This window comes from Hylaeus anthracinus, unplaced genomic scaffold (genome assembly GCF_026225885.1).
Source record: "Hylaeus anthracinus isolate JK02 unplaced genomic scaffold, UHH_iyHylAnth1.0_haploid 12001, whole genome shotgun sequence".
NCBI classification, from domain to species: domain Eukaryota; kingdom Metazoa; phylum Arthropoda; class Insecta; order Hymenoptera; family Colletidae; genus Hylaeus; species Hylaeus anthracinus.
Genome location: NW_026534348.1, coordinates 16329197 through 16346377, shown reverse-complemented (window position 1 = coordinate 16346377; position 17181 = coordinate 16329197). Strand labels below are relative to the sequence as shown.

Sequence of the window (17181 nt, the reverse complement as noted above, 5' to 3'; positions counted from 1 at the left end):
CAAATTTTCAGACACTTCCTTGTTAACTTTCTTAAAATTACACAACGCAGCAAAACCTCTTCGAACATAGAAATTGAAGGGGGCAACGCGGTATATCACAGTTAAAACAACAAAGTAGAAGCGAGTCGTGCGATTCTTCTCGGAGCGCAGAGGTTTTGCAAGTGTTCGGCAAACACGCGGATGTAAGAAATGTAGGAAGTTTGCCCAGTAGATTTATGGGGGGTCGTCGGAGCAAACAGTTGATTTCGAGATAGATAATGCTCACGTTACTGTACATAGGCCAACCAGCGCGAGGAGGAGTACAAGAACCAAATTAAGACTCTTACCACTCGTCTAAAGGAGGTACAGATCCTTTTGAGAGTGCTCTGCATCTTGGTTTGCCAAGTGTGTGATTTGTCGTCGCGAGATTTCCACCGTTATGCTAAACCATTAACTCGCTAAACCGTTGCCCCTTTATTTATTACCCCTTTGAAGACACCATTGTTTTCCAAATTGGGGGAGCGAGAGAAAATTTCTAATGCATAACAACACTTCATACTAGTACTTTTACAAAATGAGCAATACAATTTTTTAACGAATCAATATAAATATAACGAACTCTCTTCGTTTGCAAAACTCAGTTTGGAAACCAACGGTCCACCCTGTATTTGTATAACCAATTACTGTGTTTCTTTAGTTCTCTTTTATTTTTCTGACCCTAACGTGAGACGTTTTTCTCTCTTTTTTTTTACGCTTGACTAAAACTAGGCGACGCAAAGAGAGGAGACTTTCGTGGGCCAGGTGAAGATACTGGACAGCCAATTGAAAGAGGTAAGTCCCGATGAATCGAACCGGAAGTGGTAGACTCCAGGTGGAGAATTTTCCATTCGCGAGATTCAATTCGAATAGAAATTTAGAAACGATCCTTTCGATCCTATGTTGGAATTAAACATTTCTTTTTATATGTATCTTTTTGGTTCACGATTGTTTAATTAGACACTGGCTCCTTTATACAGTATGCTCTTTTATTGTGCACATATATCTCACGTTTTAATCACCGTTTCACATATTACGCATAAGTACGAAGAACAGAAAAAGAAAATTGATTAAGTCAAAATTTTCTAACGAATAATTAATGTTTATATCAGATAGAAGGATAACGATATCATCTGTGTTTGCGATTACGAGGTACGATTATTGGAGTGTTCAGTGTGTTACAGACGCATAATGTGCGCGATTAACTACGTGCGAATTTATTTAAAAAATAGAATAAAGAGTTGAAGCATGGAGTGAAGCTTATTAATAAGAAATAACGAGTGGAGTTCACTAATATAAACAAAATGAGATTACCATGAACTTGTCGATTTTAAAAAGAAAAAAAAAAGAACAAAAATTGTTTTCAGATTTTCAAACCATACTTGGAGTAGCATAATTCTATCACATATGGTTTACATATGCGTAATACGTTCCTTAAATTGTCGTCAAGGTCTGCATGAAACCTTTCTAAATGTAGAGGCACAAATTTTAAAATCGACGACAAATCACGTCAATAGAATAGCATTATCCATACTTATGTATTCTTCCTCTTACTACAGGCTGAAGCTCGCGCCGAGTTCGCAGAAAGATCCGTGCAGAAACTCCAGAAAGAGGTCGACAGGCTCGAAGGTGCGTATTCGTTGACATCTTTTCACTCATTTCATCTCTCGTTCGCGATTATTACTTATCCAGTGACTTTTACTTTCACGGACACGCGTCATGTATTTTCTTTGAATTGAATCGCATAGTAACACTTGGTTACTTCGTCCTTTCATCGAGATATTTCCAGCACTAGACTTTACGTTCATCGAAATGTGAAAGAGAGAGAGAATCGAAGGGAGCAAAACATGAAAACTGAGACTGTACCATAGAGCTCTTACGCGATTATGGTAATTCGTTAGGGATTCATCGACACCCGTCCAACCCGTTTACTTTCCAAACTCAGTGAAAACCCATTCACCCGAGTCGATTTATTTCAGTAGATAAAGCCGAACGTGCTCGAAGATTAATGAAAGTGTAGACTGCCATTTGGAACGTTAGAATTAGGCGGAGATGAGTAGTTGGGTACACGGTATTTTAATGAGACAGGCTGTTTAAGGGTGGTACTTGTTTCCTGGAAAAATTGATGTTGGTCGTTAACACCACGTAGCTCTCAAATATTTCTGAGATTTTTAGATGGGAAAAGGGAACATCTACAGTAGCTGCAAACTCGTTAAAAACACGTGTATCTATTTTCATTCCCATCTCCAATCAGAGAAAAAGAATCTGTCAACAAATAAAATAGTTCCATTCAAGAGCTTCGTAATCGAAACTACAACTTTTCGAAACGTTTCAATTCATGTACTTGAATCATCTTCAGATCCACAATTAAAATACAAATGATGAGTCCACAAGCCTGAACATGTAAGAGTATGATGACAAACCATAACAACACTTAATTAATAATTGAAAAATAATAACCTACCGTTAATGTATGATCCAAGTAAACTCATGAATGCATCGTGTGCGTAAAATGAGAGACTATCAATAGACGACAGTCTGAAGATGACTCAAATCCATGACAAGGCTCGTTTTGAGTTCGACAGTCATCCTCATTGTAAACAATTGCACCAGAACTTCACGCACGACATGTTTCACATGACACGTAGCAAACCTCGTACAATCGACCGATTCTTCTTCTCGCAATGGAACATCATCCCTGCCATTCCCCTCAGTTGAGCAGAAAACCCCCTGAAATCCCGTAATTTGCCCGAAGACTAACACCAACGACCAGAGAAACCGATGATGTAATATCGCGTGGTCGCGTGTGACGTGTGTTGTGCATATATACATTCATCCTGTACTCTAACCGTCGGCTGCTGGTCTTGCTCTGCGAGCTAGCGCGTGTGGTTTTGCGTGTGCGCCTCCCTCTAACCAGTAATCTTTCCAGACGACCTTGCCGCTGAGAGAGAGAAAAACAAATTGCTCCAGGAGGAGATGGAAGCCACCCTGCATGACATCCAGAACATGTAGATCGTGTCTCGCGGCGGACAGAGAGACACGGCTTAAACACACACAAATTATAGACACGTTCAGAGACAGAGAGAAAGAGAAAGAGTGAGAGTGTGTTAGGGATACAGAGAAAGATAGACGAATAAAAAAAAAAATGAAGAGCTAAATGTCAGATTGGGAAAAGGGAAATAGAACGAAAACAGACGTCAGGGAAAAAGAGATAGAGAGAGAGAGAGAGAGAGCGACAAAATGATTGATAAAAAAACACGCTGTGCGACGCGAGCGCTTTCGTGTGTATGGTGCACACCCCCACGTTAACATTTACGGACATGAAAACCCATTCGCAGTCTCTTTTAGGCTAGACTCACATCCCCCCCCCCCCCCCTACCATTGTATGCCCAATCAACAAATGCGCCGGTTGCGCGCTTCTTCTTACGTGTGTATGCTTGTGTGCGTGTGTTGTTGTTGCATGTCTGTGTGTTTTGCGCGCGAGAGAAACTCAGAGAGACAGAAGGGCGGATTGAGAGACGATAATGGACGACGGATAAAGAGAGGCCAGAGGTAGGCTGCGGTTTGTCAAAGGGATTCGAAGGTAGTTTCCCCTTCGCCTTCGAACTTTTCTTTTTTTCTTTTTCTTTTGCGTTTTTCAGTTTGACGTCGGAGTTGTTTCCCTTTTGACGCGGCTGCGTTTCCCTTCATTTACGTTGGATGTTCAACCGTGTCTTCGGCATAGAGAATGATGATTTCCACGAAGCTTATGAAAGATGTACCGAGCATACTGGACGCAGTGGTTCTTAGCTCTCTGGAAGCTCTAGACTCTAGCATCAACTGGTGGACGTTCTTTTAATATAGCAAGAACCATTATGTTTGGAGTGATTGGTACACGTTTGATGCGCTTCGTGTGAAGTAGCTCAGTCTGACACAGTCATCAGTGACTCTTGCCCCTCTAGACTCTAGTATCTACTAGTAATCGCAGATAGAGCAAGAATCACTATGTTCAATCTTCTTGATATACGTTTGACGTGCCTGGTGTGAACTAGTTCAGTCTAACATAGTCATCAAGCACAGGTGCTGGCCTCAGTGGTTCTTGCCCTTTTAAGAGGACAATTAGTCCCAACAAGGAGCTAATGTCTTTCTCCTAGAAAAGCAAGAATCACCTAGGGCACTTGATGTAACGCGATTCAGTACTGCTAAGTGCCAATTGAAAACTTAACTTTCGATAGTCATTTATCAAGAATAAGGTTCTCCAAATAATGAAAGATTTTGATCTAGTGAAAGAGCTCCTATTTTCGATACCGACTATCTCTGGTTAGTGTTTCCAATGGAGAGCTAGCATAATGCCGCGAATACGATACGAACCACGGAAATTGTAGACGTAGTGGGAACGCAGAGGGGGACGAGTACAAGTACGGTATAGTTGAGCGAAACAAGACACAGAGGCGATCGATCCAAGCGTATACGCGTCGGGAAAGAATTTCCAAACGACTTTGTCGAGTATTTTCAGACATGGCTGCGTTCCGTCCACGCGTATCCTCTCGATTACTTCAAGGCCGCTGGGTCACTATCGCGCTAGTTAACATCTGATCCAAGTTAATTCCACGTCGAAGCTGAAGCAATCCAGCATTTGGTACTTTTAGGGTCAATTAGAGATGGTTTAATCCTCCATTTTCTGAATTTTATTTAATTTCATTTCGTGGCACGTCCACGAACTAATTCATGCTTCAATTAGAGAACCTCCCTCGAGAGAGATATAGCAACGACAAGTGGCTGAACTTATATCGAGTTCACGGGAATAGTAAAATAAAACTGAACGCAACCTTGAAGAGGAATATTTGACAGATTCAACCAAGCCAGACGTCTTTCCTCGACGTAGAGCCGAGTCGCGGGTTCCCCGTTTAAGGAAAGAGAAGCAACACGCGCTAGTTTGCTTCTCGTCGCCTACATTCCGCATTCCCAGCGGCTCAGCGTCCGCGAGAAGGAGTACCTTCTTCTTCCACGCTCAATTCCCTTATTCGTGATATTCTTGATGGTGATTTTTTTAAAAGACGCTCACTGCCAGCATTCCTTAGCGAGGATGAAAAATTTGTCGCGATTCGTGATTCACTGTCAAACTGATTCGCGACAGTTCCACGATTTACGTAGTTGAATAAAGTTAGATAGATCTAGACGTAAAGTTAGCGTAAACGTAGAGCTTAGCTTGCGACCTAAAAACTGCAATGGAGTTTTGTCGACGATCGATAGAGCCAACCTGTTATGAAGTTTTCTATATTTGTATTCCAATTCTGTAGACGCGCGTTACGATATGACCAAAAGAAGCACAGTTTTCAATAACTCTTAAAAAGAGCAGGTCGAAAGAGTGAAATAACATTTTTCCGTGTCGGCCTCCATTTTCGAGAAAATCGGCTCCGAATGCGCTTGCCCTAGGCACGCACATGGTAGCGTGCCCTGCGTGCTTTCGAACTCAATTTTCTGAAAAGTGGAGGCTTCAAGGAAAAAACTTCCTTCTTCATTTTTTCATTTGCATTTAATTTGAACAGCGTATCTGTACGCTATTATTCCAAGGGCCTGCAATCGTTAAGCATTCCTCGACGCGATGATGAATATGTTATTTCGACGAGACGATCGTTCAGACGCTGAGCCACTCGACGCAGTTACCGTTCGTGCCTGTATATATTTATTATCGTAGAAGTAATAATCACGGCCAATCGAACCTCGACGCGGGAAACGCGTTTCCGCGAGTCACGCATCAAAGAAAGAGAAAAAGAAACGAGGGTAAAAAAAAAGAAGAGTAAAGAACTTTTACTTCGCGACGCATTAGTTCGCCGATTTGCATTAGTGTTGCATTATAAACTTTTTTCTTCTCTTTGCGATCGCGAGGGCCGACCTCAAAGAGACGCCGCGCGCACACTGCCCAACGGGACCGTTTTCGACGCGTTTCGATCCCTTCGACGATCCCTGTAGCGATTCTCCCGCAGCGGAAGTCTCCTCGGGTGTCTTTTCGAGGCGTATCCGATGAGTCTGCTACATACTTTGTCAATAAGATTCGTTTATAAGGTTCTCAAGCATAGTTTGTGCAATATTTAAACGAACTCGATCCGCACGCGTCCAGGCTGTGCGTATCCTCCGGTTCGGTCGAAAGAGTCGTTTTATTTATATAAAATCCCGTGTCGAAATTTTGTCTGATTGCGAGATCTCAGAAAGTCACCCGAAGAGAGGGATAGAGAGAGAAGTATAACGTGTCCTCGGAGACAGCACGACGATCGAAACCGCAATTAAAGGATAAATAAAGCACAATTACGATTTTCCAACGCGTCCTGCCGATTAAACGATAATAATTTTTGTTATCACGATTTTCACCCCTCCGAGACAAGAATATCGAGAGAGAAAGAGAGAGGAAGAGAGAATGGGAGAAAGACGAAAGAATTAAAAAAATATATATAAAAAACAACTACATGGAAACGCAGATACTTGAGTTCACGAGAGAGTTTTAGTTTATTAATTTACTTAATATTAATAAAACGAATGGAACGATAATAACACTAATATCATTGTAATGATAATGATTATTATATATATTGCTATTATTATAAAACTGTTTATAATATATATTTTAATTTTGAAAAAACAGTGTGTCGTTTGTTTTTGTTTGTTGTGTCTTGTCTACGTTGACTTAACGAACGCTGCTAATGTTCGATCCCGTTTTAAAACACGTTAACAATACTGATCCATCGCGGCGAACGCGAATAACACCGCTACCCGTTGTGTAGAGAGAGAGAAAAAACCCGTGTGTAGTTGTTGCATGCCTACGCGCACAACAGGAGAACTGCCTGCGGTACGTATCGAAGAAACAACGGTGAGTAGACTTGCTTGTTTTTATTTGCTATTTTTATAGAAGTCCAACGTTCCGTTACCACGCATGACCCGTTTCCTTTCCAGGATTTTCCACACAGAACATCAGATTTTTCCATACACGCGAGAACAACCGGAATCTAAAATGAAGATCGATAGACTAAGAATTAGTTTCCTATTTTATGCTCCTCTCGTTAAATATTATTGAAATGGTAATTAGAGAGATTTAGGTGTCTCAGACGGTCCAAATAGTAGAGATAGCGTCTTCTGCACGGAAGAAATATATAACAAGGATTATCCTCTCTAAAAATATGAATATTCTTAAATTACCAATTAGTGAGATGTTAGATCTCCTTTCTTAGACGCTTTAAATTGCGTAGGTTGCGTTCCTCGCGCGGAAAAATCATCTTCCTGCTTTCTATTTTATATTTTCAGGAGGGAATAGTTTTAATAGTTTAGCTTAGCGATATATTTCATATTGAATTTGCATCGTGAATTTCAGTACTTCATGCTTCCTTAGAAGAGACTTCGATTTCATTTAACGCGACGCTTCAACCTCCAAAACACTACACCAAGTTCCACTTCCTGTCTAAAAATCACAGAGATGGACAAAATACCTATTTAAATAGAAAAGATTTTGCCTGTCTCTGCCGCTAAGCAACGCTTCGATTAAGATCATACAGCTTAGTTAACGCTAGAGTACAGATATTTTCCTTAAATCTGCTCTTAACACGCGATGCCATCGCTGACGATCGTCGAGGAGGCGTTGAAGGCTTCGAAATAACCTTGAGAATGCTTGCAGATGAGATGGTGGTTGAGAAGGAGAAATACAAGGAGATCGGGGACGGATTGGACCAGGCGTTCCAGGAGCTCTACGGCGTCTAACGAGCCACTAACCAACCCTTCTAACGCTTCTACGAAAACAAAAATAAATAAATATACAGACACCTTTCTCACAATCTCGCTTGCTCTTAACAAACGTAATCCGTAAGTCATTTGCGAGCTTTTTAACCCACTTACTCGCCGCTAACGACCGCAGCACTCCCAACTCGTTTTAAACGCGACACGACTGGCCTTATCCGAGAGAACATCTTATCTCGAGCCGCGAAAGTTGTAATCCTCGTATCAGACGAGCTATTTTCGCATTTCACGTCTGCGACTCCTTGCCTTGAACGTGCACTTACTGTTAAACGCTGGTACCGGGCGAGGTAATTACGGAGATCGCGTTTGTGGACAGCGCAGGACTACTCAAAAGATATTCAGACATTAGGGGTGAAAGTATCGTAAACTTTGCGTGATGGCATTTTAAACAAATTTTTGAGTAAAGAAATAGAAGAGAGTAGCTTTTTTATTTCAAGGGGTTGAAATGCTACGTTTTTATTTTCATTAAACAACCTTTGATACGATTAAAGTCACTAAGGGTACAAAGGCAAGGAGTCAAAAATCATTTTCATCGACATCAGAATGCATATTTCACTTTCATATCACAGTAGAGCCTTGTTAATCTAGATCATTGCTTTCCATTTAAACATTATCAACGCAAACATAAAGTTTATAACCTGCATAAGAACACTAATCCAAACCTAGCTTTAAAAATAGCAATCAATTTATAATCCTCATAAATATTCAAACTCTAGGAGTACCTATGTGTATTAGAAACATTAAATAACAAACTCGATCGGATTAGCGAGGTTCTTCAGTGTACAGAAGTGGTGGAGGAATTTTTTAATTTCTAGGATACCAACTATCGTGTGTTTTTATAAGGATAATTTTATATCTGCAATACGCATAAGGAATTTCATATTGGGGCGTCATTGTACGTGGTTTCCAATGTCTAACATGACCATCTTTCGTTTCAGACGAGCTTGTACACGAGAAAGAAAAGTACAAATACATCTGCGACGACCTGGACCTTACTTTCACCGAATTGATCGAGAAGAATTAATTGGTACTCGGCGATCGAACGCGTCCATCGGCTGTCGAAGATCACTTTTGGCCGATATCGAGGGAAATGATCGATCACGATCATGGTCGCTTCACCCAAGTCGGCCACAACCCGCTTACGTATAAAACTTAGTTATTGTAACTGAAAAATTACTACGTCATAAAACTACGTTCCGCGTTCTCCCATTCTTTTTTATTTATCAAAGAGACACGCTCCATTCTGGCTTATCAGAATGGGCTCCCTTTTTCTGTTCTTTCGATGTAAATTAACTCGACGGAGTCCCCTTGGAATCCTAATCGTGTCACGGTTCACCTATTTATTATTCGCCTCTTTTTTTCATTTATTTGTAACTATGTTCCTCGCCCCGTGACAGAAACACCGGTAAGTACTTAGTTTCGATTCACCTTCGAATATCGAAACGCAACGTCGATCTATGTAACCACAGACGAACACAGGCAAATAAAGATTATGCCCCAGAAATTGTCGACTGTATGCCGTTACCTTAATCCTCTGGAAACGCTTCGACACAGGAAGCAATCATAGTGCAATAAAAAGCTTGAAAAATATACACGGTGACTATATTTTTCTACGTGAATCTATGTAAAAATGTGGCGATGTACCGATGATGAAGTGCGTCCTTTTCCTCTCCGAACGGTGTCAGGTGCTTCGAAAAACCAAGAATCTTATTCTAAACTGTCCTGTGAGCTTAAGTAATTCAAGAACCACCGATGTTAACCCTGCAACGAATTTCTGTCCTTTCCGAATCTCGTGTTCGTCGGTCCCATCGACCCTAGCTTAGATTAACCCCTCTACCAAACTAAACAATAACACCTCTCTCTCTCTCTCTCTCTCTCTCTCTCTCTCTCTCTCTCTCTCTCTCTCTCTCTCTCTCTCTAATTCGATTTGTTGATCTGTCCCAACTAACTGATCGTTTAACACCGTCCGACTAATACCGAGTTCCCTTCCTTTTGCGTTGCAGACGTGGTGGTAAACGAGCGCTGTAAGTACAAAGCGATCGCCGATGAGATGGATCAAACGTTCGCCGACCTTGCCGGATATTAGCAGCCAGGCTAATTCTGTGCGACCAAAGGGCGCAACACACCTGCATAAGTTCATTCCTACAATACAGACACACCCACACACATATACACATATACACGCAAGAGTATAACTGCATATATCTAGAGCAAAAAGGTAAAATGGAAAAAAAAATTATGAAAGATCACGCTACGATAAAGAGACACACTGCCAGCACGCGGACCCTTCAACGCACCGACGCCCGGAGAAACGTTGACTCCTGAAGAGAGGCCAACGGAGTCCAGGACGAAGAGGACTCGACGCCCCCGCAGCGTCTTCTATGCGCTACCTACACAGCGTGAGACGTTCGATGGGATTTTTAAGAGTCGTCGATCGGCTCTCCGACGGGTGATCCGATTTTAGAGTTATTTTACGAGGTACCGAAAAGTAAGGCTTCTGGACCTTGAGGATGGTAGGAAGAAAGATAGAATTTTGAAATTCCATAGCGTTTTATATACGAATTCTGGGTGAGATTCTGTTGCATTCCGATAAGGAGAATATCTTAGAGCTCTAACGAAAAGAATCTGTGTTTAGTGAGGTCTTGCTATAAATTTTGATAGAGCATCAGACTTTGCGTCGTAGTTTATTTTTATTGCGTAATTCAAAACACAAGTTTGGAGACTGATTCTTTTGAAAAGAATACATTCAGACTGAAATTCTTCCCCTGATTTGTGCAACGCGAGGGCAGCTTATCGATGCATTTATTTCGAGCTTCCCAGCTAAGTCGACTAATAATACTGATATATAGGAGTATTCAATTTTGCAATTCGTAATAAGGACAATTTTACATTCCGATCTTTTCTATAATAACGATTATTCATTTAATGTATTGAGAGGAAAATGCTTCTTCTTTCTATTAAGGTAAAGGGAACTTAGACTTCGGTTAGATTAATTCTGTTCTTCCTTTAGTTGATAGGCGAGCCTGATTTCAGATTGTATTTCTCTAATAGTGTATTCGATTTTCACTTCTTTTTCATTTTTCTGTCGTTACATATACTTCTTGTACGAGTTTCGACGATTCGTGAATGGCGCTTCATGACCACCAGGTAGAGATGGGCAATATTTGAATTAAATTTGTAAACCGACAGTTAAAATTCTAATTTCTTAACGTAGTCTTAACGAAATAAACTTGGTGAAGATATTGAACTATACACAATTGATATTGAAGATATTGAAGTATATTTTCTAATTCTTTTATTTATTATTCGAGATTATTATCTAAGAAGTATGCTCATTTCTGCCAATGGGTCCGAGTATCGATTCTCCATCGCTGTGTAGGCATTCCGCTCCTGCGTTTCATCCACAACTTCATATCCACGTGGTCTCATGCCCCCATCACCGTGTTTACCATAAACTTTAGCTTGTCACCGTACCGACCAGTCTCTCGTCTCGTACCTGCCATCAGTTTCGCTGTAAGAAACGGCTTTATTTCGTGCCAACGACGGTCGTGTATCGAGACTCGAGCAATGATAATCAACGTTGACATTGTCCGAACGAAATAATTAAATGTAGCCCACTGCAAGAAATTGTTAGCAGATTTCTAGAAAGGTTTCTCCATCGACTACTAATCGATAGGAAGTTGATTAATCGTCGATACGATAATAAAAATATTACAGGATGGCTCGGATGAATTATACGCGTCCTACTTTATGTTATTCACTGTCGATTGTGTTTAGCGATCTCTGTCGCACGCTTCTTCGCTTGTGTGTCTCACGAGAGGCGCGAACGTTTGCTAAAGCGTATGTTGCAAGATAAAATGCTTCGATTGTGAATGTTTGAGATTATGTTGTGTGGAATATCGACGCTGGTATATAATATATCAACCTTTTGACTGCTTTGGAATTTTTTATTGGCGTTGCTGCTGTGTTCAAGCATCGACTGTCAAGGAAGTTCGTGTTTACGGTGTCGGTTCTTAACGAAGTAAATCGAAATTGTAGAACGAAATTTTTGCGTACGAGCCTTCATTTCTGAGAGAATCGACTTGGAAGCTAATTTTCTCCGAAATTAAAGCTTTTATAAAAAAAACTTTATTTTCTACGTTTTCGATATTCTTTATCATGTCATCGAATTTTGCTGAAAATAAAAATGATACTTCCATGGTGGTCGACGCGTTGAATTTCTGTTTTTGTGGCAATTCGTTTCGTACTTTCAGTTTCTTTGCGAATAGCTAGCCAAATTTGAAGTATTAACTAAATTGCGAGTTTTTTTTTTTAAATAAAAATTACTGATTTCTCAGTAGTACAAGTAGGAACAATTGATAGTACGAAAAAGAATTTTCATCTTTCAACGAAAATGGCTCGCAGTAGGGTAAAGTGTGAACGACACGCGAGGAAAGTAGAGAAAGAGATTCATAGTAAATTGATAAATAATATTAATACCGGCACCTCGTGTTTCTTGCAATATTTAATAGCTACATTTGTCCAGTTTTCCATACATCAATGGTAAGAGCCAATTGGCGAGAGGCTGTGTACCAGAGTTGGGCATTATTAGCATGCGATTGTTTCGAATAATTTTCGGTGCATATCATTGTTCTTTTTCGCGCGCGAGCGTAATCGCTACCGCGCTCAATTTTCATCTCGTGTCCGAATAAATAAGAAACGAGCATAGTACACTTGTTCGTCCATTTTAATAAAATCATGCCCAAGTCTGTTTTATGCGAATCCAGCTGAGACTCTAAATCTTCGCGATTTCAATTTTATACAACTACCCTTCTACTGTACTTATATCATCACGTTCAATAAATGTGCATTTTTTATACCTGGACACCTGGACACACCGTTTTATTCAATTGTTGCAGAGTTTCTGTTGACGCAAACGTATTTTTATTCTGTTGCAGCTTTTCGTTTATTCTGTTTGCTTGTTTAGAGAATTTCAAATAATAAACTCTTGTACAAATAAAGATCTTCAACTCGGTAGGGTTGAAGCAGAACAGAGTGTAGTATATTCGCTCGGTTAAACATTATTCTTCGTAATAGTACAAGATTCAGGGTGACGTAAAATGAAAGGGTAAGTTGAAAATTGTTAATTGCAACTAATGTGACGGGATTCACAAATCTATATAGGTACGTTTTTGTATTTGGGACTCTTCTGTCTGTTAATCTGAGATCACCCCGTACAATAATAATAATAAAATTTATTCTCAATCAATGTACTTCACAAGTGTCTAGCATGTAAAACGAAGCAGTCTTTTAGTATTAAAAGTAAAAAAAAAGAATACAAGGAGAATGGAGGATGAAGAGGATAAGTAATAACCCAGGCGACAATTACATAACATATTCATTGTTTATGATCTCGTATCATAATATAATATTATCTGCTTTAAACAACACTAATATATATTTCTGTATGATTCTCAATTATAATCGTAGATCGTCTTATCGGTGTTCTAGTAATTACAAAAAGGGAAGAAAAGAAATTGCTAACACGTTTCCAAAAATATGAATATATCTCCTCGCGTTATCACGAACTCGAACAACGTCCCATACGCGCGTAACAACATTGCCGTTTAATTCCTTCGCACATATATGCGGGCATATATAACTCACCTATTCTCCTACTCAGGTAAATGCAATGTAAACACGTTCCTCGAGGAACCAAATTTCTCAGGACAGGAATTTTGAACAAGAGAGGCGAAAGAAGAAACGAAGGATCAACGAGAGGGCCGCAGATACTCCGCAATGGTAGCACGATATCATTTGTTAACGACGAGTTATCTCGGTCACTATATTATCTGTACATTAATTGGACATCTGGCATAAAGCTATATATGAATAATCGAGACCATCGCGGAGAACAATCTCGTATTGCCGACATATCTGTGGAAGCGATCAAATCCTTTCAGTATCGATGGTAAAGTCAAATAAAATGGCGGACAGTTGAAGATATGTGTGCTCGTTCAACTGTTCGCAATATTTAACAAAGTATTAATCAAGCTCGTCCATACGCTACCCTTAATGTTTGTTAATTTCTAAGAGTAGTTCGGATCAATTATTAATATTTGGGTGATTTCAATGCGTGGTAATACAATTTCTCGTGCTTTTCAGGCTCTCGAATCACCATGTAAAATACTGTCGAAGTAATATTATACTTCACAGATCAGAATGCAAATGTACAATCGATGCCTCCGAACATTGCCACGCGCAAATTAGGTCGATCAGTACTGAAAGGATTACAGAAAGCCGAAGAAGCATTTTAATCCTGGATTACCACACTGGAATCAAATGATCTTAAGTATTCTTGTCTTGCGTTTACATAGAAACATCGTGGAATGAAAAATACGATATTGAACTTCGATAACTACATTTTTTCACCCCTTCAATGTGCATATAAACTAATATAATATAAACATAATTCTGAGAATACATAATCGTCTTATACTGACTGATTTCAAAAAGTATTCGTAAATAAAATCATGAAGATGTAAATAATAATGGTGCAACATTAATGAATCGAAAGAAATGCATGTGGTATTCCAGGGTTAACAGGGGCGAATCTCGCGTGATAAAACTTAACAGCTATTAGGTAAATGTTGGTTAATGTCGTTAACTGGATAAAGAACGGTAATAAAGATTTCCAACGGTCGTTACTTTCTTTCGTGCATCGAATTGAACAGGCGAAGCGTAACGAAACTTTCGTATCTAACAACATTATTACAAATCCTTCGTTATCCTAACTAGATTCACTTTCAAAAATAGTTCTAAAAAAAAAAGAAAAGAAAACTGTATAGAAATTCTGTATATCGTTTAACGACATACGATAACGTTTGTTTGTGGGATTTCTTTTTCATCTGTCTTCGTCTAAACCGCGACGTAAGCTCGCGTTAGATTATCCTAATTAAAGGTCTACTATAAGGCACATCGTTGCTCCTTTTGGATCACAATGAACGGTGTGGCGCACTCAGTGTTCTAGTTCAAGTTTGAGTGAAAGCCATAGCGATGCGAGACATCCTTTTCTGCGTTCTAACGAGATGATCGAGATGACTAATCGAGCTCATGTATAGAGCCATTTTTTGGAACATTAATTCACATCACTGTGGCTTCCACATTCTCGTATTTTCTTCGCAAATAAATAGCAATTTCCATCGAACCTCGATAGTTCGAGTGCAACAATGTGTGTTCTTCGACGAAGAGATGCGAAAGCAACGCGCGTAGGTGGACAAAGACTCAGAGGACAGAAATTGTCAACAACGGTGCATGCAAATGTAACAATAATCTTGCACTCTGTACAACCACCTTAACGTTTCGATCCTGAATATTGAATTCTCTTCAAAAACAGAGTTTAACATTGTGTTTAATGTTCTTTGTCTATTAAAATACCATATTAGTATGGTTGTAATCTAAATTAGTAAGTCGGAATGCAATTAAATCAAGGATTCCTCTTATACATTATCTGCAAATGTATTAAAATTTGGTCCGACGCTTTCAATCGATCGTTTCAAACAGGACCCAAGAATTAGAGTCGAGAACGTTACAGTGCTCGCACAGACTTAATACATAAATATGAGTACTTCTTAACAAACAAGCATGAGAACACATTACTTTAATTCTGTTTCTCAAAATCTCTATAGGTAAAAATGAGTAGTCTAAAAAACAGGTGTCGATAAAAAAAGGAGAAAACAAAAATATAAATGCTCGACCCTTCGGTCTTTGTCGTCGCGATATGGTCAAACTGGTCCTTATCGTGATAAATAAAACAGAAAGTGGAATCCTCGAAGCAGCGGAATGATTTCGAAAAAAAAAAGAAAAATAGAACTGTACTGTGTATATGCGCGTGCCTCGAATTTGACAATTCATTTATAAAAATTACTGCTAGCGAAAGGCACTCAGGGTGTTCCTCTTCGACGAGGCGAACGGAATTTGGTCCCATCATGGAATTATATTGTTGCAAGCCCTCTCGGAGGCCGAGAGAAGGTCACTTACTTTTTAGAGGCCTCCACGACTTCTGGAGGCCTCGATGTATTAAAAGAGAATCTTTTATTGCTCTCTTGAGTGCAAGCACTCGGTTACTAGTGCCAAAGAACAATCCCCATCGATTCGAATCGATTGTTCAGTGGCTGGAAGCGTTCAAAAATATCAGGGTAGCTTCCAGTTCCCCTCTAAAAAAGGAAGATCGACGATTCAATTGAAAACAACACTACTGGACAAACCGTAATCAGGGTGGTAGGTAAAGAATCCCTCTGTTCGCTGGTCCCAGGTCCCGATCTTTGTTATGCTTGAAGATTGTTCTTGGGAAAATGACGCTGCGACGATGCTAGGCAATCTTAGAGATCAATCGAGGATTCTTCGAGCGACTTGACGTGACAGGAAGGGATTCAACCGTATCCCGAGTGTTAAAACTCGAAGGACCGATTGCCTCTTCATGTCTTCCTTATCCTAGAGCTTCCTGGCGACTGTCTCGAGTGCTCTAACATCTCGAGTCTCAGCTTCTTCTCATCGTTGACTCGTCCTGCGTCAAAAAGGGATTCCAACCATGTCCTGAGTGTTGAGACTCGAGGTACCATGTCTTCCTCCTCCTAGAGCCTCCTGGCGATGGCCTCGAGTGCTCCGACACCTTGAATCTCAGCTTCTTCTCGTCGCTAGCTCGTCCAGCGCCTGGAAGTGACTCCTGCTGTGCCCTGAGCATTGAAACTCGAGGGAACGATTGTTTCTCCACGTCTTCTTTTTCCCAGAGCTTCCTGGCGATGGTCTCGAGCGCTCCGACACCCTGTGCCTCGGTTTCTTCTCGTCGCTGGCTCGTCCTGCGCCACTTTCTTCGGCTAACGAAGACGACGAGGACGTGGAAACATTGGATGGTTTAGATTTGCGCGGGCTCGACGTAGTTCGCTGGGAGCATGCCGTGTCTGCCTGTGCGCTGCACCAGACCGGTCATCCAGCCTTCGTCGATGGCCGTGCAGTTGACGATCAGATCCCCGTCGCAGAAGCTCACCTCGTCCAGGTCCTGGGCCTCGTAGTCGTACATTGCTCTGTACACTCTCTGGAAACGAAAGGAACGGTCATGGTTGAGAAAGTTACGCCAGGGGAAAGGGAAATTGGATTGGCGTGGATGCGGACCCAGGAACGTATCAAGGATTTTTTATTTTTTGGGGGCAGAATGGTTTGGTTCTGTTTTCAAATCTCGATTCTTGAACTTAACTTATATATGTGATTAATTATACTAATTGTTAGTATTCTTTTCTGTAGGATATCTATCTGAGGATAACCAAGGGAGTGACTTGATAAGATCATGAGTCCAATAAATCCATAAGGGAAGGAAACTAAACTAATCTGAACTGTGATGTTTGAAAACACTTTTAGTCTGACACTTTA

General features: G+C 40.4%; 2 protein-coding genes across 24 annotated transcripts in view; one reads left to right on the top strand and one right to left on the bottom strand.

Moving 5' to 3' along the window:
* The window catches only part of LOC128890561 (tropomyosin Per a 7.0102), a 41055-nt gene extending 28415 nt beyond the window's left edge, over nt 1–12640 (top strand). For 10 of the 22 annotated variants that reach the window (XM_054149175.1, XM_054149173.1, XM_054149174.1 and 7 more), the window contains 3 exons: nt 280–342; nt 1575–1644; nt 8715–9280. In XM_054149175.1, the coding sequence (XP_054005150.1) occupies nt 280–342; nt 1575–1644; nt 8715–8800 (219 nt within the window). In that variant the 3' untranslated portion in view covers nt 8801–9280. Of the gene's footprint in view, nt 1–279; nt 343–747; nt 811–1574; nt 1645–2944; nt 6634–8714; nt 9369–9779 lie in introns of those variants that run through there. The other 12 variants (XM_054149182.1, XM_054149181.1, XM_054149171.1 and 9 more) reach the window with 6 other exon arrangements.
* A 500-nt stretch (nt 12641–13140) lies between these two features.
* The window catches only part of LOC128890565 (LIM and SH3 domain protein Lasp), a 32274-nt gene continuing 28233 nt past the window's right edge, over nt 13141–17181 (bottom strand). For both annotated transcript variants that reach the window (XM_054149194.1, XM_054149195.1), the window contains one exon: nt 13141–16849. In XM_054149194.1, the coding sequence (XP_054005169.1) occupies nt 16670–16849 (180 nt within the window). In that variant the 3' untranslated portion in view covers nt 13141–16669. The remainder of the gene's footprint in view (nt 16850–17181) is intronic.